General features: G+C 41.7%; 2 protein-coding genes across 4 annotated transcripts; one reads left to right on the forward strand and one right to left on the reverse strand.

Moving 5' to 3' along the window:
* LOC118423038 (BTB/POZ domain-containing protein 17-like) lies at positions 1-11,636 on the forward strand. 3 transcript variants are annotated; one of them, XM_035830936.1, is made up of 6 exons: positions 1-327; positions 2,420-3,065; positions 4,294-4,485; positions 5,261-5,406; positions 9,968-10,105; positions 10,632-11,636. In XM_035830936.1, exons 2-6 carry the CDS (start codon positions 2,421-2,423, stop codon positions 10,792-10,794), a joined length of 1,284 nt encoding a protein of 427 aa, XP_035686829.1. In that variant the 5' UTR covers positions 1-327; position 2,420; the 3' UTR covers positions 10,795-11,636. The 3 variants fall into 3 exon arrangements, with proteins under 3 accessions (XP_035686829.1, XP_035686846.1, XP_035686838.1); XM_035830953.1 differs by lacking the exon at positions 1-327 and adding an exon at positions 1,929-1,951; XM_035830945.1 differs by lacking the exon at positions 1-327 and adding an exon at positions 1,938-1,959.
* A 742-nt stretch (positions 11,637-12,378) lies between these two features.
* On the reverse strand, positions 12,379-26,202 carry LOC118417448 (retinoblastoma-binding protein 5 homolog). Its single transcript, XM_035823014.1, has 16 exons — positions 26,078-26,202; positions 25,932-25,957; positions 23,111-23,283; positions 21,943-22,083; positions 19,892-19,979; positions 19,394-19,465; positions 18,987-19,096; positions 18,123-18,242; positions 17,628-17,680; positions 17,222-17,322; positions 16,892-16,963; positions 16,155-16,272; positions 15,406-15,569; positions 14,757-14,886; positions 14,115-14,300; positions 12,379-13,553 (listed from the first exon to the last, which is right to left on the reverse strand). The coding sequence occupies exons 1-16, from the start codon at positions 26,094-26,096 to the stop codon at positions 13,462-13,464; spliced, it is 1,665 nt and encodes a 554-aa protein (XP_035678907.1). The 5' UTR covers positions 26,097-26,202; the 3' UTR covers positions 12,379-13,461.
* Positions 26,203-26,274: the final 72 nt, after the last annotated feature.

The following is a 26,274-nucleotide window of genomic DNA, read 5'->3' on the forward strand; positions in this document are numbered from 1 at the left end:
AGTAGCATTTTTTGGTCAATAATTGACTGATGACACTGATTTGGTTTTGTAATGGCACTTCTTCTGAAAGTCGCAACGCGGCGCTCTTTATGAAAATTAGTTGATGAGGTCATAGCGTATACCTGGGAACTGACAAAACACTTCCGTGTTGCAGTGAGTGGACCGAAACCTGGCCATTCATAGGTGTAGGAATACTGTTGCAATACTGTTCCTTCAACCAACATAATCTAGGCTCGCAGTAGAGTCTGTTTGAACTGTTAGACCTTCGCGTTGGGCGGCGTTCTTGAGGGAACGTTGTTGGAAACCAGTGCTACCTGTTGTGATCAGGTGAGTTTTCTGCATGCAGGTGTTTGCATGTAAACCAGGTGTGTTAACGTTACACCTGCAAATGTTACACACAACGACTACTAGCTTCTAACAATGCAGGATGGGGCAAATCGGTTTATTGATCATCAACAGAACTACAAATCGTCTAGTCATTTAATAGTGTGACGTTATGATCCGTTAATTTATGTGCCTGTGTACATGTGTTTGTATAATTAAACGTATCACACCGTGCAGTGTTGCATTTATAACGTTATAGTTTAAGTCTTGAAGACCAAGAATCCGTAGAAATCTTTCATGCCAGTTGCTTATCGTTGGTTTTGTGGCAACCATTTTTAATATAATCAAATAAATGTCAATGACCTTTGACCTTTGGTACTCAAGTCAAAACAAACACTACAAGTATTTTCCTGTCCCTAACAAAGGTTAATTTAGCTAACAGTTACACTAAACGCCAATGTATGGAGTAATTCAAAACCAAGGTGAACTGACAATCCGTGTAAGATTTTGAATCAATTTTGATTGTCAATTCCGTGTGTCAGGTTTCACATTTTCCTAGAATGTAGTTCTTCTCCTATTTTATGTATGGCAAAGCCCCACCCACCCTGTTACGTGTAGTGAGGACTGTCAAAACCTAAGAAATGCAAATAAAACGTATTTGACGGACATGCACTGCAGGCACTTTCTCATTGGTCAAACCACTGATTGCTATGCTATCATTGGTTGAATCGCTAATTGCATTGGGCTGTCTATTACCTCAGGCATGTTCTGCAAAGATTGGCCCTAGGTCAGTTGCTATATAAGGACATGACTCACTGCCACGTTAAAGGCCACTATAGGGCTAATTGACTTGATTATATTAGTGACATCCTTTAGGAACCTCAAAACTGTACAACTTGGAAAAGGTTTGGGAAGAACTTTGAATGGTATGCAGAACAATTATACTTATAGATTCTTCATTTTCGCATGTTTAATGCTAGTTCACCTTTATCTATTGGGTAACCTTTATCCGTTGTAAATAAAGTAGGAGTGTTTAGGGATATCAAGTTGACAGACTTGTGTTTCAGACTGGAATAATGCTGGGAAAATATTGCAATTTGAAACCAACGCCTGTTAAAATATCTCGTTTTTAAAAACAACGGATATAGGTTCAATGTGGATAAAAGTCACCACGTACCATTACATCTCCTTCGACTTGTGGAATTTACTTAGGCATTATAGAAATATAAAATCTAAAAATTTTCCAAAATCTTTTTGCAATTAAGCATCACGAATAATACAGATAATGCTTAACATTGAATTAGAGTGGGCCGTCAATGATTAACTGTGAATTCAAATGGCTCGTAACGCTTACTAGTAACAGAAAAAGGCATGCAGACCCTCCTTAAGAACCTTTTGGGGACCAAGAAACTAACAAAAATTACTAAGATTGAGTCAACAGGGTGTTCACAATTCAATGTTTTTGCATTATCCAAAGCAATGTTAGAGAAAAACAGAAAGAAACCAAATGGGGTAAAAAGGAAAACAAGAGCTTTAGAACAGAATAGAATAGAATAGTCAGAATAGAATAAAACTGGACAGAATAGAGCACATAGAATGGATATGAGAACTGCAGTAAAAACAACTGGTAAGCAGGTATGCAGAACAAGTCCCTTGTTACTAATGTTAGGCAGGGTAAATCTTAAAACTGACACCATTTTACCTTTGCCAAGGTTGTTTTTTAAGTGTGTGTCCATCTGTCTGTGTGTGTGTGTGTTTGTGAACAGTGTACTGTAACGTTACCTCAAGAAGGCCTCCGGATGAAAATTTGTCTTCAAGTTGATATCTGGTAACGTTATGTGAGTAGACTTTGAAATGATCTAAGATACGGTTATGGTCATGATATTTAAGTGGTCTACTAGAAGGTTTTCAGAGCAGAGAGTGAGTGATGTAGGTTTGGGCCCCCTAGCAGCTTGTTTGGAATAGCTTGTAATAGCTTGTTAACTATATAGAGATTTTGTGTAGTCATCTTAAGAATCTTTAAGGAATACTGGTTACAATCTCCCACCAAAATTACATTGTATTCTGACTGTGTATGATCGACTTTGATTCACAGAATGACGGCAAACAGCCCCGAAGGAATAGTCGGTGACCTGCGAGACTTCTCCCAGAGTTTCTCCGCTCTCTTCAACAACCCGGAGATGAGCGACGTCGTCCTGGTGGTCGGCGAGCAGCGCTTCCACGCGCACAAGCTCATCCTGACCTCACAGAGCGACGTCTTCCGTACCATGCTGGCCAGCGGCCGGTGGGACATGTCCCGGCAGCCCGAAGTTCCTCTCCAAGAGAGCGCCGAGTGCGAGAGAGTCTTCGAGACCTTCCTACGCTTCTTCTACCAGGGGCAGATCACCTGCACGTTGGAGACCGCCATGCCTCTGCTCCTGCTGGCCGACAAGTACAACGTTAACGCCCTGAAGGTCGCGTGCGATAACTTCATGACAACCCAGCTAGGAAGAGGAGAGTACGCGCCGGCGCTACAATGGCTGCCGTACTCCATCGCGTTTCGTCTGGAGAGTCTGCGGGTGAAGTGCGTGGACATCATCGTGCCGAACATGTCTGCGGTGCTGAACTCGAGCACGTGGCTGCAGCTACCGCTGGACTGCATCGTTCACATCCTGCAGAGTTCCTGCCTGGCTGTTGAGAACGAGTACATGCTGTTTGAAGCCGTGCTGAAGTGGGTGGAGCAAGATGCCAGGAAGCACCAGGTATATCTAATACCTATAGATACCCATGTATGTGTGTTTAGTTGTACTGTAAGTAGTTGTTATACATGTAGACCTTACGAAAGCCGCTGTGCTTTTGTCGTGTCAATAAAAGATTTGTATCTAATAGAAGGCATAATTTATATATATTATCAAGTTGTGAGGCAAAAAGATGGACAGCCTAGTTTTCTATCAATGTGTTTGTCAGCTCTTAAGAGCTTTCAAGCTCTTAAGAGCTAGCAAACTGTCAGTACTGATATGAGACTGTAAGTAACTATTTCATTATATAAGGTAAAAAGAGAAAATATAAGGTAGGGCTTGAGAGACACAGTGTCAATCACTAACCTTGACTTGGAAACCTTTTTCGATGACCTGTTAAATAGTAGACCTTCATTCTCAATTATTCCCCCATACTGTCCTGATTCCCCTCCCTCATTTCCTCCATTGCTGATCCCTCCCTTCCTGCATTCATCAATACAGTTAATCATTCAGATTCATTTAATCCATTTCTAATTCCCCTCATTCATTCCCCCTCTTAGTCCTTCCTCTATACTCTCACAATGCACGAAAACTCAAATTTGCAGGAATTTCTGGGTCCTGACACAGTCCTGTAAAAATTGATGTGATCTGGGTTGTGAACCGGAATATTCCCATCCCGTGTGTCTAATCTTGTGTGTAAAATTTCTGTGTATTCCTAGACTGGCCTATAAATGTCAAGTTTCATGGGTGTGCCAGGGTCCATAAATTCCCAGAAATTTGAGTTTTTGTGCAGTGTCATTCACTCATTTCTTGTAAACATGGTATTGAAGATGAGTATCATTTTCTAATGACATGCCCTGCATATAGCGTAGATAGACAAAAATTAATGGATATGATCACAAGTAAATCTAGCACAAATTTACCAAAGACGAACACATGTACTTTCAATCTACTTATGTCATGTCCAGACTACATATCTTCGTATTTAGGCCAATACATATGTAATGCTCTAAAAAAGAGAGAATCTATTGTACAGTAACAGACCGACTTGTTTAACTTGTATATTACACTATGTCAATATGCCATTTATGTTCACATTCCTGTACTATACATGTATGTAGTTATAGACCTTAGACGAGTCATTGTATTGATTGACTTATCACCGTTGCCTTACAATTGTACCATGTACAAATGTCGTGCAATAAAGTTCATTCATTCATTCATTCATTCATTTCTTCCTCCCCTCCCCCAGGCGCAGGATTTGCTGAACTCCATCCTCCCCGAGATCAGGTTCTCCCAGATGACAGCAGGACACCTGTGGTTGGTGGAGCAGACCTCCGCCAGGTACGGAGGGAACCAGATGATGACGGCAGGACTGCAGGAGGCACACAAGTACAGGTCACTGGTCGCCTTCGCTGAGGAGAATGGCATGGACAAACTGGTGGTGAGGATGAGACAAACAAAGGGAGACAGACTGTGAGACAGACAGGCATAGACAAAAAGAGACAAACGTACAGATAGACAGACAGGCAAAGAGAGAAAAAAAGATAGAGAGACACAGGCAAATAGAGAAAGAAAGAGAGACAGAGGCAAAGAGAGACAAAGACAGAGAAAGAGAAACAAAGAGAGACAGAGAGAAAGAGAGATACAGAAGCAAAGACAGAGTCAGAGACACACAAAGACAAAGAGAAACTGTCAGAGAGAGAGACAAAGATGGACAGATACACAGAGAGAAAGACAGATACACAGAGAGACAAAAAAGATAGACAGACAGACAGAAGCATAGTAAGACAGAAACATACAGAGAGACATACAGAAAGACAAAGAGACAGTGGGAGAGATAGAAAGAGACAAAGATATAGAGAGAGAGGGCAGTCAGAGAAAAAGCAACAGACAAAGAGTGAGATGGACAAACCAACAGAAACAGACTAAGAGAGACAGACAGAGACCAAGACAGACAGATAGAAAGACAGATACAGATAGAGAGAATGTGATAGAGGGAGAGAAAAGTAAAAAAAGAAGAAAATGAGAGAGAAAATGATTGAAAGATTGGTACCAGTAGTGAAAATAGTGTGACATTGAATGGCACCATTCCCCAAACACAAACCATGTTTTCTGTCTACAAAATCTTGTTTTGACTAGGAAATTTCATTAAGCATATTTTCATGTTTGAACATAGCAACAAACATGTTGTTTCACTTCCGTATAATTGTCTCCAGATCAGCCAGAGCTTCTCGTCCAGACGTTTTTTCCCGCGGGAATACACGGCCAGTAGTGGTGAGGCGTGGGCGTGGCTCGACTGGAGCATGCCGTGTCCAGGGGCGCCAGACTATGCAGCTTTGAACACCACGCAGCAAGGTTACAGGTAACAACTCCAGTAATGATTATGATAACACGAGTAACCTGGATTAGTAAAACAGATGCTATTGTCATAGAATAGTTGTAGTTCCAGTATTTGACTTTTGGAGTGTCAAAGTCAATTCCAAAGTCAAAGAAGATGATGTGAAAAACTTCACTGAAGAATCTATTGTTCTGTATACCATACTCTGTGTTAAGTCATTTGTTCGACCTTCCTGACCACCAAGATTTTGTACTGAAAGCATTGTGGGGCCGCGTAGCACAGTGGTAGTGTATTCGGCCCGTGACCGAGAGGTAGCCGGTTCGAATCCGCCTGCCGTGTTGCCGGTCTTGTGCCCTTGGGAAAGGCACTTTACACGACTTTCCTCACTTTACTCAAGTGAAAATGAGTCGTCCCTCGGATAGGACGTTAAATGGAGGTCCCGTGTTTGGGGAGAGCCACACCCTGGGCACGTAAAAGAACCCGCCACATGTGCGATGGAGCGATGTGGCGGATCAAACCATTCCGGCCAAAATGGGGTAGGGAATTTCCCGAGCAGCCTCGTAACCCCTGCTTCGCCTATTGAGTCAGTGAAGTCAAGCTTGCTTAAGCTTGATGTTTCTGACTTAGGGAGAAGAGATGCTGCTACAGTTATCGCTATGGGCCACTCTTCATCACCATGATGGTAACACCAGGCCCTACGAACATGATTTAAAAAAAAAAAAAAAAAAGGTTTGTACCTGTTCTCTCCTTGGTACTGGAAAGCCAGTGATAGTTATTATTCCTACATCCTTTGTCTATTGATAGTTGGGTAAGGAACTCATAGTGAAGTTTAGGGTAACCATTGTAACTGTCCTTAGTTGTAACTAACTTCTTGTATGCAACCCTACTCACCAACCGTTTACAAAATGAAGAGTCTATTTTTTGGTATACCGTCATCTAGTTATTCGTTCAACCTTCCTGATCACTTTCTGATTCTATAACGAAGAAACCTTTTCGGGGGGCCAAGTTTGTTTCTTTTATTGCATGCTCGCATGAGTTTGCTTGGGGCTCTCACAGCACGAAAACGAATATTTAAGCATACTTTCCGAGATACTTAAATGTAGCCTAAAGGTGGGAAAATATTTCCGCAGAGTTTACGGTATCGTAAAGACCACGGAAACCATGGTTTTACATTTCCGTAACCTTTCCGTATTCGTTAAGGCAGATTAAATACATGTAATATCTTTACATAACCTTTAAGCATCCTTATATGCGCCGTATATGAAACGGGTATTGCTTATGTACAGAAAACATCTACAGGCTTTGAACCGACCATACGTTCACATACAATCAGTTAACCTTCGCCTTTTTTTTATTTTCGTGGTTCTCTAAGGTGGAAATTACCAATAGGAGATGATATATTTTCATTGCCCTTCCGTTACAATTGATCTCATTTTACATACTCTTATCAGTATAGGTCTATGGAGACCTCCCCCTTTTATGTATAGGTATGGTAGCGTTTATTTCTAAGAAGAGGCATTGCTTTTACCAAATTAAGAGTATTTTCCGCTCAATATACCACATGCGCCGTTCAATAAAGCAGCGGCTTCAAATGAATAGCTCCTGCTGTGTTTGCGTGTTTAGTTTAACCAAGAAAAGTAAATATCCTGTGTGAAAGCTACATATAACAGATACAATCTTTCCGATATCTTTCCGTTACATTTGAGCTGACTTTACTGAGCAAACCTCCCCCCTTTTATGTATAGGTGGAAAAAAGATGTCGGAAAGGTAGCGTTAATTATTATTTGAAGAAGAGGCATTGCTTTTACCAAATTAAGAGTATTTTCCGCTCAATATACCACATGCGCCGTTCACTAAAGCAGCGGCTTCAAATGAATAGTGTTTGCGTGTTAAGTTTAACCAAGAAAAGTAAATCTCCTTTGTGAAAGCTACATATAACAGATACAATCTTTCCGATGTCTTTCCGTTACATTTGAGCTGACTTTACATAAAAGGGGGGAGGTTTAAGCAAACCTCCCCCCTTTTATGTATAGGTGGAAAAAAGATGTCGGAAAGGTAGCGTTAATCATTATTTGAAGAAGAGGCATTATTTTCCGCTCAATATACCACATGCGCCCTCACTAACGCAGCAGCTTCGCCTGAATAGCCCCTGCTGTGTTAACGTGTTGAGTTTAACCAAGATAAGCAACATTTGCTCCTGGTTAAAACTTACATATAGCAGATACAATTTTTGGAATGTATAGGTGCAAACGGAAAGGTAGCGTTAATTATTATTCTTAAAAGAGGCATTGCTTTTACCAAATTACGAGTATTTTCCACTCAATATACCACATGCGCCTCTCACTAAAGTAGCGACCTCGCCTGAATAACTCATTCTGTGTTAGCGTGTTTGACGAAACCAGGAAAATCAAAATATCCTCATGGAACATATGGTATCTTTCCAATGTCTTTACGTTACCATTGAGCTCACTTTACACAAAAAGATGCTATGTACAGGTGCAGGAAAGATGTCAGAAAGGTAGCGTTTACTTTTTCCAGTAGTATCGTATGTTACCGATATCGTTCCGTTACCTTTGCCTTTGAGCTTACTTTTCAGAAAACTCTCTGAACTTTCTTTACAGAGGTGGAGATTGATAGTTACAGAAAAAGATGTTGGAGAGGTAGCGTTGAAAGCAAGGAAATTAAATATTTAACCTCCTTGTTGAAAGGAAACAACAGTCGCCGGGAGGACTGGGTACATGCCCCCGAAGATTGGTGGTCATAATTACGGCATGTTCCCGTTCAGGGTAAGAGGACTAGTACTGGGCGGCCTGTGCAGTATGTCGCTCGCGGGTGGCTGTGCCTTGCAGCTTGGCATCCCGACGACATAGCGTCCTCACTACGCGGTAACGTATCATGGGAATATAGCGGGTTTGCTGTTTATATAATTGTACAAAAAAACTTTCTTATCATCTGGAAGAACATTTATTATCTACAAGCAATAATCACGTTCTCCCAGAAAGGCTGGTATTTTCTAGTGTGGTAACAGTTGTGTTTAGCTTAACATTGGCTAAACAGCGTACAAAGGGGATGGTGTTTTTCAAATTCAAATTTATTTGCCGTCAACTATGAATAACGAACAACGCGGCATTGAATTTCTAATTAGCAGCTCCCAGAAGAGGCCAGTCATGTGATAGGGCGTTATCCAATGACAGACAAAGGTGGGTTTTTTAAACCTAACGAATATACCATAATTTATAGAAGAAACCAGTTTGCAGGGCGTCTGTTTCGGGACAAGTCAAGAAGGAGCCTTGGATCCGTTTCAACACACGGATTATCGGCGTGGCTTTGCCGCAAATGGATTCGAACGGAACTACAGGACGGAACGGACATAACCATAGGACACTCAAGGCTTGCCAGAAATGGACTATGTTGGAGAGTCTTCAAAGGGGCACAACTCAGGGTGAATTCAAGACTGTGTCATCTTGACCAGCATAAGCTGGCGGAGATATGGAGAGCACGGCCTGTTCATCACAAAACAGTACCCGTCTTTGGGAATCTCAGCGGATTTTTCCTAATGTGATGGCCAGATGGGACTATGCTGCTTGAAATGATGTCTTTCCAGGCGTATCGCCCGACACTGGACTCCAAATTGTGGACTTAAATGTAGCGGAGATTCGTGCATGGATATTGTACACCGATTGTTCCCTCGGTCGACCAATCCAAGTCCACAATTGGACTCACAAGATAGTTTAGACGGCAAAGCCATAGATACCGGTGTAGGTATGATTCACACCAAATAAGACACGCATACCCGATGCAAAAGTTCCAATTTAAGCCACACAAAACACATAAAGCCTACCTAAAGATGCGGAAAGGTTTAAACTTACGCCGCCTTTACTAAAAATAAATGACAACTACAGTCCAAGGAAAGATCACGGAAAGCGTTCGGATAAGTACGTTTCTGCACTTCTTCGCGTGCCTTTCAGGGTGTGTAAACGACACATAAACGTGGGGAAATCGTGACGGAAATCGACTGTAAATGTGGTCAAAAGATCACGGAAAGGTCTTAAGAAACGAGTGCTTTCCGCCCGTATAGGTTACGAAAAACTGTCATTAACGACGCCTTAAAGCGTCTAATAGTTGCGGAAAGGCACGTGAAGGAGTGCCGAAACGTACATATAAGTGCATTAAAGGGAATCTTTACGTTCACGGATAGATGTCGTTAAGTTGCGGAAAGGGTGCAGAAAGGTCTTAATAAACGCATACTTTCCTCCCGTATAGGTTACGAAAAACTGTCATTAACGACGCCTTTAAGCGTCTAATAGTTGCGGAAAGGCACGTGAGGAGTGCATATAAGTACATATAAGTGCCAACGTAAAGGTAACATTAAAGGGGATCTTTACGTTCGCGGATAGATGTCGTTAAGTTGCGGAAAGGGTGCAGAAACGTCGCGTTTACGTTGAGTTTAAGCTTGCTTAAATACCAGATTTCGTGCTGTGTCTCATTCATATAATCGAATCATCATGGTCAAACCTGCAAATGTGGACTTACATAAAAAACATTTGAAATGTCTCAATCTCTATTTTTGTCCATGTTACGACAGGAAACAGAAGTTCATGTCCAACTCGCACCTGACCAGGGTGGGGCAGTGGCAGGTCACGTTTATCGCACAGCGCGACGGGAGTCTATCGGCATCCATGTACTGTACACAGAACAGGACCATCCGACCAACTTTAATGAGGTAGGACCCAGTCTTGTTTTAACACTAATAATGTGGATTGAACTCTGAGGAAAGAAGGTAATAATATCTACCATTTCAAACAGTGGTAAAAAAAGTCATTAGATTCAAGCCTAACAGGATTGTTATATTTCATGTGTCATTTTGTTACCGATTGCCGAAGCGGTTTGTTTACTGACGTTAACTCAAGAGTGGCTGGATGTCTTGATCAGACCTCAAAATAATTAGATTTGGGGCAACCTAGCGGGCCCACTAAGATGTTGCAACAGAACCTGTGTTGTATTTTCTGTTCTAGATAAGCTTCGGTCAACATTTTTGGTTGGTAGGTATAGCTCCTATGACTGGGAGATAACATAAATTTGGTCCCTGTTTTTCTTTGGGCAGCTTTCTTTGGAAGTGCAAGGTGCATTTCAGTAGCAGACTTTCAAACAGGATAAGTCAGGAAAGGATGAATGAATTTTCTTGATTTTCAATCTGTTGGTAACATTAAAAAAAGTCAAACTAATGATATCTTTTCTTTTATCTCCAGGTTTGTCGTTTGCGACAGGCAGGGCGAGCCTAGTTACATCATCCACAAGGTGAGCGCGGTGGACGTGACGGTGCCGAACGTCGTGAGCGGGGAAAAGGCGCAGGAAATCGTCAATGAGGAGGGCAAACTGAGAATAGGCGTCTTCGTCAGGGATCTGGAGTAGAGACAAAGCTCACTTGAACCGGATCATAAAACAGATGTAGTTAAACTGTTAACTAAAAAAGCAATGCCCACAGTGCCTTTGTTTCTACTGATTTGCAATATGACTCAGGCCACAGCAAGTAAATTCTATGGATGACATCCGCTTCATGACATCAAAACATGGCATCACAGCCAATTAGACTTTTTATTTCAATTTTTAAGATTCTGAAGTACATGTGACAGTAGTGTGCATATGTATAGTATTACTAATTAGTTGGTGACTGAACACTAGTGTTGCTTTTACAGTCAAGTCCGAACTAGAATCACCCCTACACTCGTGGCTACCTCACTATTGTCACTTCTCACATTCAAGACTACCAAACGATTTTTTTCCCATTTTACGTCAAGTTGACCATCTCTGAGGGGAATAGAATTTGTTTTGTCCAAATACATACAGGCAGAAAACAAGATGTATACACTGGTGTTATCCATATAATTTACTTAAAGCTTGCTGTGGCCTTAACTGCAATATACCCTGTGATCATTTCAAATATACATTTTGTAATTGCCTTATTTCACCAGCATAGTTTACCACAAATCTTGCTGGTATGACAATATTCCATCTCTACTCTCTTCCAATTTTCTTCTTATTGAATGTAACATTACTTGTATTGGAAGACAAACTTGAAGACGTTGAGTTTATAATTTGTAACATTTATTACAGCGGCACTCCGGTTGTTATGTTATGCTAATGAGGTATTAGCGCTGACATCATTGTAGATAGGGGCCATGTGGTACACTCTTCAGTCCTACCGTTGCCTGACTGTGATCGCTATGTCGTTCTGAATAAAAGGCTCCTCTGAATCGAATTCTCACCTTCAAATCACCGAGTTCACGTCTCTTGTCTCAATACATTAAAATGTTGTTGTATCTCCTGAAATGGACCCTTCCAGCCGAACAAACTGGACCACGTTTGATTTCCAACACCTCCGTCAAAAACAGTGCTAGTGGTGCTGCCACCACTATATTGGCCATTGAAAAGTTGGTCCTATATTTTTACTGTACTACATAGGGCTGGGTATGGTGTACCAGTACAAAACCGGTTTCTCTTATTGCACCGGTCCGGAAAAACAGGACCTGAAAAAATTCTGTGGACCGGATGTTGGACCTATGGAAAATGAACATATGATATGATCAGGAATTCACACGTTTTAGGGCTTACCTGTTGAAGAAAATAACGAGCGAAGTAGAGTAGAGCTTATCGTCATTTGTACCAAGTTTTACTGTCAATCGTGCAGGGGCAGTTAGCCTTGCAGGATTGTAAAACGCCAGTGTGAGTCGAACTATAACTCCACAAAACAGATTTATTTGTAGCGAAATGGACCATTGTTTTGAGTATCGTCCATTCATGTGTTTTCACATACTGAATCAGGTCCAGGTCCTGACATGGACCTGATCCTCTGGACCTGAACCAGACCTGGACCTGAATTTTCTGTACCGGTACCCACCCCTAGTACTACATTAAGGAGTTTTTCAAAAGTTGTTAAACCCTGCAAACTGGCCATGGGATACCAAAGGAACATGATCCATAAAATAGACGTCACAATAAAGGTCATAAAATACTTTATTTACAACACAAATACTATGGAATTCAATATGTAAATTTCTTTCTTTGTTGCTTCTGTAACTGATGTTATGGTAAAACGTTTTCAACATTAAGCTTGCTGAAGTTCTGAACTGCCTGTTTCTACAACACAATGATGCCATTATACATGTACTATGTACAAGTACTAAGAGTATATCTACCTGTAGTATTACCAGGAACAAGATACAATTCTTCTATCACAGTGTTCCTCGACAAAACTAAAAAATGAATTTTACCACCAAACAATTTACAAGTTGATAGGTGTACATGGAAATGTATTATCATAAAGTGACCACATACAATGTACATTGAATCGGAATGCACTGACATTATGAACCGTTTTGTTGAATTGACCGGGTGTGTACAATAGGGTTCTTCGACAAGGAAACCATACTTCTAAATTTTGAAATGATGGACATACACAAAACATGTACAGAAACCTAACCTCTGTCTAATAGTCTGTATTATTTATGTACAAGCAAGTTGCTGTGTGGCTGTTGAGCCACAGTCTGGATTTACACACACATTTTGGAGTCGACTCAGCACAGTGGAGTTTGGACTGAGTGCAAACAGACTTTTAGGGTACTCATGTATCCTCTCGAGAGGGTCGACTTGTATTAGCTCAAGAGACCGCATTTTTCATGGGTGTATACGTAACTTCACGGGTCAACTCCCGGTGAGTTGTGCAACGCTTAGAAGTATTATACCGGTACGCCACTCTGAGAAACCATTTCACGTCATTTTAGAACTACTATGTTTTAGAACGACTATGTTTTTATCATTATCTGGAAAAATTCTGTACATGTTGGCATGTTGGTCAAATAACTGTTGCATTGATCCTTGGTAGCTGAGAGATAGTAAACCCTGGACTTCTGCACAGAGTCTGTGTCTGATCGATATCTGGAAGAAAAAACTCCAAGTCACTTTGTGGCCCTGTGTTTAAACACAGTTGACTCCTGAGTTGACTCCCACTGAGTTGACTCCAAAAACGCGTGTGTATATCCAGTCCTCGTTGCTGATTAATTGTTTGACTGCTGTTGCTTCTCATTGTGCTGTTACTACCGTGTCCGACGCTAACATCCCTTCACTCTGACTGTCCATAGAGTCAGCTGTGGTCAGTGCTCCCTCAGATTTACCTGCAGAAAAAATTTACAAATTTGGGACCAATCTTTCAACATTTATAGATTCTGCTACAGTATGCACAACATACAGTTTTGCACATGGCTGCAGTCAGACAGTCGTGGACCTACCTTGGGTTTTTCAGAAAAATCTGTCCAGTCCAGATGGGGAAATGGTGCAGAAAACCCTGTCCAGTAAGACTGGACTGGTTTCCGGACTGGACAGGTTTTTCTGAAAACCCACTAAACTTGTGATTGCATGCTCTGAAGTCGACTGATGATGATCAAGTTTCTATCTTACATGTATATGCAAAGCATGAGTGAAGAAAGGGAATATTTTTGAGAAAATGCAGGATGTTTCTCTTCCAGAAATTGCCTTTTAAAATTTGTGTTCTTAAAGTTATAAAACATATGCAGAATCAGAGTAATATTTCTTGAAACCCCTCAAAAACTCTCTACCCCTCGTCCCCTAATTTGTGAACACACCTAACTATAAATCCTAGCTAGCTAAACCTTTTAGTAAAAGCCTATGTCAACTAACGTCACAATAAAAACTTCCATGTATCACCAGAAACATACCTTCCGTGCCAGAGCTTGTTCTGTCCGGCAGGTCCTTGACCCTTCCCGATGTGATGTCTGCCAGCGCTGCTGCCCCCCGCGTGCCCTTGGACTTGCCCGAGCCCACCTTGCTGTGAGTTTTGGGCCTGCCCGCTTTCTTCTTCGCCTTGCCTTCTGAACCTTTGGCACACAACAGTGGGTGGATTTCTGGAGGGACAACAGAGAAGAAAGTGAAAATTGACTTACCATTTGGAAGAAAGTGGATAGAGCAGAGAATAACGCACTGAAATAAGTGAGGGAACCACTTTTCGTCCATGTGCTTTTGAAAAACAACAACTGGTATTTCTGAGTTGTTCAGAAAATAAAGATTGGTATTAAGCATTTTTTTGTGTAAAACAATAAAGTTAAGATACTATAATGCAGGCTAGGAAGACTGAGGCCATTGCAGGGCTGTTTCCAGGGCTCATCATTTTGTCCAGAATGGGAATTTGGTCGTAGAGACTTGAAATTTCATTTGTTTCAAAAATCTGAATTTCATGACATAAAACTGATTGATGAATGGGCTCCCAAAAAGAGATTGCAACAGAAAAAAACACCCTGGGCTATTGACTGGAACATCATTTTTCATGCACAATTGACAGGAGTTAATCGGTGTGTACTGACCATCAGCAGGTGCATCCTGCAGGTGGATGTCGTAAGTTTTCACCTTCCTCTTCTTGGGAGACGGGGCACCGTCCTGGTGACTGGAGTGGGAGCGTTTCTTGGTCTCCACTGCCTCTTCCTGAGGGGGTTGCTGTGGGGGGAGGGAAATTTTCATAGTGTATCTAGTTATAGGCTTCAGCTGTGGCGCATTGATACACCTGATCCCTTGAACTCAGAAGTTAAGCAATGTGCTGTCCGGTCAGTATTTGGGTGGGAGACCACCAAGGAAGATGCTGGGTCATACCAAAGATTCTTAAAATGGTACATACTTCTTTCTCTACTAAGATGCAGAGTATATGGAAACTAAACACACTACACTACCTGTGGACTAGCCCCCTATGAGCTGTTGTAGTGCTTGCACATATGTGTGGCCCAGGGCCTTGATGCGGAGATGGGCGCCGGGCTCGATGCATCTTTTGACCATGGAGGTTGACCCCCTTGTTGTGATGTATGGGCAACTTAAGCTTTTCATATCTACATGTATTTTGCTTCTAATTGTTACTGTTTGTACCATTTTGTTTCATATTATTTACCTGATGTGTGTTCACCTGTTTTGGCTCCCCCTCCATTGTGATGGTAAAGTCTAATAAACAAATAGACAAACACGTACCTCCTGGGGAGGCCCCCAGCCGACCTCCTCGGGATCATCCACCTCCGGAGTGATGGGGAGGTACAGGAGGGAGTTGTCCTTGTCGTCCTCCTCGTCTGAGGAGCAGAAGGCTGCGATGGCGTCCACTGTCGTCACGTCAACCTCCTCATCTTCCTCCTCTGGACCTAGAGAAGGAACAGACAAGAAAAAGATGTCAATCCAGTTTGACTCAATTAAGACCTATTTTTCCACTGAAGATGACAGAGAAGACAGACACTATGTACAGTTCTTTATAAATCTATCAAAGAGAAAACAATGAAAACTCAAGTCAAAATGCCAATTTAGCCAGAGAAGAAACCTTAGTTCTCTCTAGTGCTATATAGAAAAATAGAGGTGTAGATCTATTGGTTCAGAATTTAGTAGTCTGACATTTGTTTTGATGTAGAAAATAAACTACAGTTTGTTTTAGATGCTCAGTGTATGCAGATATGTGCAAGTATTTCGAAAATGCCCTTCAACTAGACAATATATATAAGCATGCACATTAAATGAAGGATGATAGTTTACGTATATTATGCCATTGATAAAGTAGAATGTAATGGAAAAAAGTGTACTACAAGTGTTTAAAGAAGAGAAGAGACTGGTAGTAGATTTAGATGGAATGAAACCTCTCTACTATTCTACTTTATGTTATCTAACTCAATGCATTCAGTCCATGTTGGGCATGGATAATGCAATAAAGATCATTGTCATTGAAATTCAATGCTCACCTTCTTTCTCTTCTACAGACTTGTCGTCATCCTCAATGTCAAACTCGCTCTCATGTTCGTCATACTCCACATTCTCATCAAGCTCCTTAAAGTCAGGAGCAAAGGCACTCCAGTTCTCCTGCAAGGAACAGGCAGAGGGACAAAATTGATGACCAAGTAAGGCCAAGGCTATTACTTTAGCTTTAGGCTAAAATAAAATCCTATTGCAGAACCCTGATGGTGATGACAGTCTTCCACATTGAATCACCGGGCCATACCATTTCACTCGAAAAAGGCAGAATACTGGACACTGAGCAGGATTACTTTGCAAAAGATATACTAGGAGGCCAATATATATTTTACATTGTACATCAGGGCACTCCAGCTATCACTGGACAGAGACGGGAGGGCGTTATAAACTTCATGGCACTTTTGAAAAATTCCTGACTGTGTATTCGTAAAGATCACGTGTTAATACAATCAAGTGTCTCAACTCTCATGAGTTGCCATTCGGAAGAGATGGTCATTATTGATCCTAAAGAAGGCAACAGTGGTCGTTAAAAATTTGATCCATGTATACCTTAGTGTTAGAAGAAAGTTTAGCATCTTGTTATGATTGCTACCAACACGGATGAGCTTCCATGACAGTTTGGTCTTCCTAACATTCATGGTAATATGTTTTTATATTAGACATACTATTCATAGGCCTTACGAGACTGACGAATGCCTACTACTACTACTGTTATATCTGTACTTACTACTTGGTTCTGTGCCCACACTGACACCACACCACTGGATACTGATGCAATGATAGGGCGCACTGGGTGCCACTGTGGAAGAGGAAAGACACAATTCATGTGAGCTACTGGTACAAGATTCTTAGATATTAGAAATTGGTGCTATGTGCTCCATTACTCATTTTGAGACTACACCAAATTAGCCTTGGGTATGGTATGATTTTGCAAAGAAAACAGCTATCAAAATCAACCTTGCAGACTAAGTGCTAAAACTGGTACCTACAATAGTTATTATACTCATTCTTTCAAATAGCACTGGGTTTACATGTACTATAGTGAGATCATTCTTACCACCACATCCAACAGTAGCTCCCCCCTGGTGCCATGAAGGATCTTCACCAGGTTTCCAACCTGTTTCTCCCAGATGTACAGGGCGTGTTGCCTGGCAGAACCTGGAAAAAATATCATCAAATATGTTTATCCTGTACAATTTGTATGTTATGGAAGTAATGGTACAGTTTACATTACACTTGTAGTAGTACATTTCAAGTACAACTTTGTTTTATCATCAAAAGGTAAAAATATAAAACAACCAATCAATTTCAATTGTTTCTGCCAGTTCACTTTTGTGACGCAGAAGAAGAGTGATGGATGTCACTGAAAAGTTCGGGAGTAAATCCTTGATTTTTATCCAGTTGAAGAGACTGATTTGTCTTAATATATTTCTAACCTGGAGGTCTAATCTTCATAACCTTACCTGCTACAATGTACTCCCCATCTCCAGAAAAGCAGCATTTCTTCCACGGCGTTCTGTACAACACAATGTATATTACTCATTTGGGATGGGGCACTGGTACTTAAAGTGCTGGTGCTTATGTCACCACAATTCAGCTACAATAACAGTATCGTTCAATGAACAAATTATTACTAAATCTACTCTCCTGTGCTTATGTTATTATCTTGGACCACTAAGCCCAAAAACGTGTGTCAGTTTTCTAATCGGTCAAAAATCAAGTCCACGGATTTTTTTTCCAGTGCCCACCCCTACTGCACGTCATTGTTGTGTAAAGAGCAACTACAAAAGGAACCTTGTGCCAAAAAGATGGAGTTGCACACTTTTCTAAACAAAGAAAAGGTCCTTCCCGGTATGACACTGTGAGTGAATTAAGCTTGTACTGTTCAGTACCAACCTGGTCCAGTAAGAAATACACTGAGGGAAAGACGAAAAGACTTGAACATTCAGAACCCCCACCTGTTGACCAGATCCTGTAGTTTCTGAATGGGTTCTGGCTCGCCGTCCTTCCCACAGGCCAGTACTTCTCCCCCCTCGTACACTCGGATAATACGGTCCGCGGTGTTCACCAGGAATGTGCTATGGGTACAGGCAAAAAAGTGAAATTGATATCGACAGGGTTGGACAAGTCCATTAGTCCGATTGTCCTGGGCAAGTGAAAGTGCTGATCGGGCAAGCACATGTCCACTTGTCCGATTGGGCAAGTAAAATTTTTCCATGAGTGAGATTTTGATACACTTGTTAGTACAATGTTACTATTTCACAGTCATGGTATCAAGCATTGGTCAACACAGACAAGTAGAGACAATGATAAAAGATTCCATTACTGGAAGTGAAAATATATAGAAAATGTCATTTACATTCTGGGCAAGTGAAATCTTTGTTCGTGCAAGTAAATCTTTTGTGCTCTTGCCCGATAGGACAAGTGAATTTTAGAAAACTTGTCCAACCCTGATCGATCAAATTCAGCTCACTGAAGAGCTGCTAGTATTCTTCCAATGGTTGTGACAGAGAACACACATGTACTAGTCAAAAGCCAGGTTGCACCATCAACATTTCAGGTTGCCCCACTTCCTAGTTATTACTTTCTTCGAATCAGCTAATTATCTTTTCTTCCAGTTACCTGGTATTATCTAACCAAGAAATAAATACAAAAGCTTATGCACATAGGCAGAGAAGAAGGGGTATTCCAACTGCAAAATTTCAGGTTGCACAAAAAAGTCAATGGTTTAAAAATCAAGTTGTGCTATGCAAATTGTGGTTGCATTTGCAAGGGTGCAAGTGGGTATTTGAGCATTACTTTGCAATTCTTCAGACACTTACTTTCCCCTCCTGGCAAACTCTATAGACTTGATGGCAGTGGTGTTGCTTGTTCCAGTCGTCACTCTGAATGAGGCGACCAGCTCCAACTCCTTGGTCTTTAACACAGTAACCTTTCAAAAGAAAGGAAGGGTCTCCATTACTTTCACACAGAAAAGAACAGAGTATACTCCAACATTGTTTAGAAACTTAGCTTTTTAATCATTCCTGGATGTTGTCTATGAATGAACATAGCTTTTTTTGTAGTTATACGCAAACACATTTCTCTGCTATACAAACGTTTTGAGAATGTCTGCTGTCTGTTCATCAGTGTAAAATAACAATATGCTCACAGTGCAAGGTGAGGGGTGGAGCAAACTAAACTCGGCACAAAAACAGAGTTTGTAGTTCAGATGGCTTCCTTCACCCACCTTTCCTTTGGCGTTCCCTGTATAAACATGCTCCCCTCTTCTGTCAAAGGATGCAACTATGTTCAGGTCAGACTGAAATAAAAAAAATGACAATTAATCCCTGTTGAATTTTAACACATTCAAATAAATGTACTTGCATGGCCCTTTACTCTACAAACCACTTGTTAATGCAATAACAGGAATCTTTTAATAAAATGAGGCAACATTTTTGAGAAAATGCAGGATTTGCCTTTTGTCAAGCTACTCGCACACAAGCTAATACACCATTAGGCTAGGCTTTGAGGCATCGCAAAAAAGACCACTTTATATATGGTGCAAGAGACACTTATATTTCTTTCATATTTGCTGTAATAGTTAGGATTTCATTTTCTGCAACAGCTAACATGATAGCCTGCCAGTTCTTACCTCTGTTTGGTTCTTGACAGAAGAAAAAAGAAGAAAGAAGAACACACCAGCAAAACAATATGTTTTAAAGTACATGTACACAGAAGGCCTTACATCATCATCTACTGGAACCACAGAGTGACCGCCATCTCTACAGACCAGCACGGGAGCATGCTTCATAGGGCACACCAGGAATCGAGAACTGGATCATGGAGAGGAAACATTATACATTTTGTACTTCCACACAATAGGACAACTGGTGATGGCATGCATTGCCTACATGTTTTAAGGTACAGCTAACAAGAAACAAAACAATTTTTCACAATTGACTGTGGGTTCAGAAAAGTAAATGTACCAGTATTTTGCATTTTATTTGCAAAGGGATTCAATCTGTGTGCCAATTTGGAAAAAATCAACTTGCTTCCGGGCAAATTGGCTTCCAGAACAACTCTTCAACAAAGTCGGCGAGATAGCCAGACTACATAATTTGAGTGCTGAAAATGGAGAGTTTCCATTGGATTGGACAAGGTCTTGAATCTATGTAACCTCTATAGCAATTTTTTTTGTTGGAGGGGGGGCAGATTGTTCTAAACAAGGTCTAATTTGTATACATTATACATAGTTTGACATATCAGTAACAGAAAGATGCAGGCCTCAAACTTAACTTTTTTCCCTACTGTCCCGCATTGTCCCAAAAATAAATTTCAACTGTCCCGAAGTGAGGATGGACTGTCCCAACCCTATTTTCAGAAATTATGTATTACAACAACTGTAAGTCAGAGTATGCACGCCTGACAACCGCGGGGCAGGCTTTTAGCTAGGAATTCTTTTAGGGTGTACATCTGTAATGTGTTGTACTCTCCGCACTGCGTGGCTGAGCCAAATTTTTGTCTTTGCTGCAACACTACTTTTGTCCTGAGAATGGGAGGTATGTGTTCTTGATTTGAGGTGGGTATGGCTTAAAGAATACATGAGGTAATTTTCAAGTAATATAACACTGATTCCTTACAATATAATGTTTCATGAGTTAATACATACAATCAGGGAGAGTAAATTAACCTTACTGCTAAAGGTGAAACTTGACTGTTACATATATAACAACAGCAAGCTAAAGAAGTCTACAAGAAAATCTGCAAACCAACAGAGGAGAAAGTGTAGCCAGGACTGCCAGGTACATCTTATATTTCTTTTGTGTATCTACTCTGTTAAGAACATAGCTGAAAATAAATGCACTGAAAAGTTACTTGTAGCCTGTAACATCAGCGTTTTAACTTTACACAGTTACAGAAAAATGTGTACAAACATTTAATTCATTGAAAATATATAACAGAAAAGATGTGTTCCAAGGGCAAATTAAGCGAAATTTTCTCAACAAACAACATCCATTTATCAATATTTTAAAAATAAAGACTACAACAAAAGTAATATCTCAAGTTACCGTGAAAAAATCGAGACCTCAGTTCAACATTTTCTACGAATTCAGTGCCGACACCGCCCCCCTCCCCAGTATGTCATCGTCACATTAGCTGTTGTTTTTCCCACATTCTACCGACAAACAAGCAAAAAAAACCTCCAAAACAATCCTATACATGTACTTATCACCATGACTTCAGGCATTCGACGAGTTTTCGTAAACAAATCAAAGTTTTTCCTGCGTGATTTTTCCCGCGAAAACAGCGGGGATATCAGATATTCCACCAATAATGGCGCCTGGGCGCGCTACGTCACGCCGAAATGGCCAATGGGGTGCGACTCTCGCGATTCGCGAGATGTGAGTGAGTGCGAGATTGCGCGATACTTGAGGTAGAATCACCCAAAATGGCGGCTCGGTGCGGGAATCGGCAAATTTTGAACTTTGAGCGAAGTTTCCGGGGGAAAATAAGGGCGTACCAAAGGCGTATATCCAAAAAACAGGGCGTACATTTTGCGATTTTTTTAGCGAAGGCCGTACATTGTACGCATTGCTAGCTAAAAGCCTGCCGCGGGGAGATCGGACATTCTGATGTTGATTCGTTGATTATTTTCCTATTGTCCCAAAAGTGTCCCAAAAAGATTTTTCAGTTGTCCCGGCCTAAATTTTAGTGGTCTCGGGACATCGGGACATAGTTAACTTCGAGCCCTGCAGATGACTAACGAGATGGGGTAGAACTGTGAGGCAGACTTACTTGTCTCGCGGGTGGAACTGCACCTTGAGTATGGGTGAAGGGAAGCGGTACCTCTGCTCACAGTCACTAGTCAGGACGTCCCAGATGGTCACATTGTTGTCTGTGGAGGCACTCAGTAACTTGTACCCATCTCTGCTCCAGCTGGGTGTGGGGAGGTGGGCAGAGACAAGAAATGAATACAAGTTACAACTTCAGTTCAACTAGACTGCTGGAATACGGCCTTTTCAGAAATATTTTGCGTAGGAGGCTAAACTGAAAAAGGAGGAGGCGAAGAAATTTTAAAATCTAGACCTCTAAACATGGCTCAAATAGATGAGCATAGGGGTGGGTACCAGTGCAGAAAATTCAGGTATACAATGTACATAGTAGGTGTGGTTCATGTCCAGAGGATCAGGTCCCGGCCCAGACCTGAACCTAATTGTCTGCAAAATGTTGTAAACGGGCTACAAGAATCAGTTTGGTGGAGTATCCAACACCCAGTAGCATTTTAAAATCATATCTTTGTGTAGACAATGCTAACTTTGACTGTATGAACTTGGCAGACATGTATAAACTCTTATTTTCTTGAACTGGTAAGCACAAAAAAACGTGTGAATGCCTGCCGATATAAATAATCTACTGATTGCTAATCAGTCCAAGATCCTGTCCATAGATTTTTTTTAGGTCTGTTTTTTTCTAACAGGTCTAACAGGAAAAAAAATGGTTTTGTACTGGTAGCATACAGCTACTCACCTCTAAATGAGACCTTATTCGTGAACCCGTCCTCCTAACGCCCGGTCCCCAACGGCATTAGCCTATGGGGCCCTGCTATCTAGATGCCTACCAGCGGTTATTATGATTGTCGCCACAAACCAGCTGTCAACCAATCAGAGAATAGGCTTTTCTTGGGCTTTTTTTGTCAAAAGCTGTCTCGCAAAGGCCGCTGGGAAGCTATCAGCCAATCATGTTACGTCTTACATAGCACCATCCTCCTACACCCGATCCCCAACGGCTGACTACCCATATAAGGGTAAGCTCATTAATATTCATAAGCAGGGCAACGAGGAACTGGAAGTAACTGCGGGTAGGCCATGAGATAGCAGGGCCCCACAGGCTGAGTCAGCTAGCGGTTGGGGACCGTGCGTAGGACGATGTCGTGAACCGTGTTACGGTCGGAGTGATTCCTCACCTGACAGAGCAGACTGGATGCACGTGAGCGTTGACGATTTTGGCGATGCCTCTGGTGAGGAAGTCCCAGATCACGATCCTCCCGTCGTTACACCCCACGGCCAGCAGCGTGCCCCGCCTGTTGAAGGCACAGGTGATGGCCAGACTGATGCTGTCCAGGGTCCCATCTGCCTCCTGGTGGGGGAGAGAGACAGAAAACATCAGTCTGGATCATAACGGGCCACCACACTATGATAACGAATGATTATGATAAATTTGTGGGGCCGCGTAGCACAGTGGTAGTGTATTCAGTCTGTGACCGAGAGGTCGCCATTGGGAAAGGCACTTTACACGACTTTCCTCACTTTACTCAAGTGAAAAATGAGTCGTCCCTCGGATAGGACGTTAAATGGAGGTCCCGTGTATGGGGAGAGCCATGCACGTTACAGAACCCCCACACGTGCGATGGTGCGGTGTGCGTTGGTGCAAATCCTTCTGTCGGGAGTTGGTGATTCACTTCAAATCACCCGGATGGAGGCCTGGCGAACCTCTGTCTCGTATCAGCCACATGGTGAATTACATCATTCACCCGGACGGGAGACCTGGCGCATCCCTGTCTTGTAATTAGCCATACGAAAGGGTATGTCACCCCGTAAAGGGCGGTATAACCCCGTCGTGTGTAAACATGTGCGAACATGTTTGATCACGTCGACCGATGATGATGATGATGATAATTTTTAACTAGCGTAGTCCTTCTTTGCGATCTTGGGGGGGGGGAGATCTGGGGGGGGGAGGTAAACAACTGGGGGGAATCAACCTAGGGGAAATTGTCTTCAAGGGGGGATGTCCTGGGGGTTGGGGGAAACATTCTGGGGGGAAAATGCCGGATACTGTTCAAGGTTATACTTATAGTGCTATCGCGAACCCAACAACAATGCAAACACTCTCTCCTATGTCACTGCAACCTGCGTAAGTAAATGTATTTAACGTTAAAAACTTAGTTCACAATTTCCAAATAAGTCAAACGAAAGTTTAGTTATTTTGTTAGAGATGTTTTTGTTCAGGTCCCAACCTGTAACTGAGTTACTACTTGTACAATTAATAGCCCATCTTCAATAAGCCGGGTTGGCGGAAACGGCTGCCCGGTCGGTCGGCGGAAACGGCTGCCCGGTCCGGTCCGGAGGTTGGTTTTGGGGGTTTCGAGTATACCAAATGTAAACAAGTGGCTTGCTATCGCAGCAGTAATTTAAGTGCATTTCTCGTGTAGGCTGACCCTACAATTTACAGTAGCGCTAATATCGTAAACATTACCGTAATTTCGGAAATTCGAAAACACAAACACGGCGAAATTTCGAACTTTGTACACGTTTTCGGTGAACACCAGATTTCGGTGCTACCAGCTCATTAACGCTAATAAGGTCGACAATGAGCCGCGCCATGTCCTCACCGTAAGAACTGATTTGCGCCTTGATCTTTTTTTCTTTTCAAAAATGTAATCCCCAACACTAGTTTTATATTTATATACTCTGGAATGGGAAACTATAGGTTGGATTGATTTGATTCATCGGAAGTTTTCGGCATTCCATGCAGCGCACATTAACGTTAGGTCGTTGACCCCAAATACGCAGTGCGTGTGGCCATATGGATATGTGTGAGGCGCTTCTAATAGGGGACAGTAGTAAACTTAATTATTACTTGTTCTTCGGAATAGCTTTAGACAAATAAGAAGTGGCTATTGATCAGAGTATGAGTCATTCGTGTTGAAGATTAATTGCTAACTAAGAATTTTTCTCGAGCCGACCGTGGCCACGTTGTTTATCGCGGTGTTATTTGGGCTCTAGCCGCTCTGCCGATCTGAGACTGGATGGGATTATGCTGACTTTCAGTGCTTTGACCACGAACACATTTATTAAATCCTTGGTTAAATCTTTATTATCTTTATTATCTTATCATTTCCGACATGTGAGAAGATAGTATCGGGATCATCAAAGAATTGCTGTGGGGGAAATCTTCAGACACTGGTGAAATCACCATTTTTATCTTTCAAGAATTCAATGTTCGATGACAAGTTTGCTTACGAGGAGGAAAGACTACGGCGGAGCCGTTTTCGTGTGAAGTAACAAAATTATGTGAAAACATTGTACATAATTAATATATAATTGACTACATTAGTTTAAACCAGAACCTGACACAAAAAAATTGAATCCATGCGTTTGTAAATGTACATTTTAGTATTGATTTAACTAAATTTGAATTCTTTTACAGTTCTTAGAGATAGTTTCTCCTCGGACATGTCAGACAGCTCGGCACGGTAGTGCTGTCAAAATTGATTGATTTTGTCGCTGGCGCCCGCGGCACATATGGTATACTAGATCAAAGGACCGTCACCCTGTACAACCTTGACGTAGCAAACTTCTGACGTTCTGTACTGGGGGACGTTCGAATAGTAGCAGCTGGGAATGGCACAATCTTACCAAGAAATGTCAAATTAATTTTTTTTCAAAAGATAAGTAATTTGGCCAGCTTCCTTTGAACATGTAGCAACATTACATCTAACAACCATTATGGAATATTTAAGTAGGCATTTTGTTTACTTCACTTACACTACTGTATGCAATACTGGAAACCCCCAAAACCAACCTCATGACTGAACCGGGCAGCGGTTTCCGCCGACCGACCGGGCAGCCGTTTCCGCCAACCCCAATAAGCCTCGTCATCAGGGTAGGTAGAAGCATATTTAAACCAAGAACATTGTGCTTACACTTACAGATCGCAAGAATATTGTACAGTAAACTGCAGCGAGTGCTAGTTTATATATGGGGAGGGGGGCGACACAAACTTACCTCTGGGTAGTTCTGTCCGAACGATTCTGAAAAGAAAGAACAAAACACAGCTGGCAATGAAAACAACAGCATATCACCAAGACAGTAAATCGCAAATGCCAACATTGTCAGAAACGCGACAAAATAGTGCAAAATTGAATAAATACCGAGTAATTCTAGGTTCATATTTCGCTGGATGAGATCTTTCTTTTTTTTCCGCACCGCCAAAACAAGAGAGGATGATGGGAAGCTCGTGCCCAGAGCACTTTGCACACAAAACTCTGCGCACGAGAGTAGAAGGTTGAAAGGTCAGAGGTTAGTTGAGGTCACTTGAAAATCGCACCTGAGTTGCGTGTGTATGTTG

This window comes from Branchiostoma floridae, chromosome 1 (genome assembly GCF_000003815.2).
Source record: "Branchiostoma floridae strain S238N-H82 chromosome 1, Bfl_VNyyK, whole genome shotgun sequence".
Classification (NCBI taxonomy): domain Eukaryota; kingdom Metazoa; phylum Chordata; class Leptocardii; order Amphioxiformes; family Branchiostomatidae; genus Branchiostoma; species Branchiostoma floridae.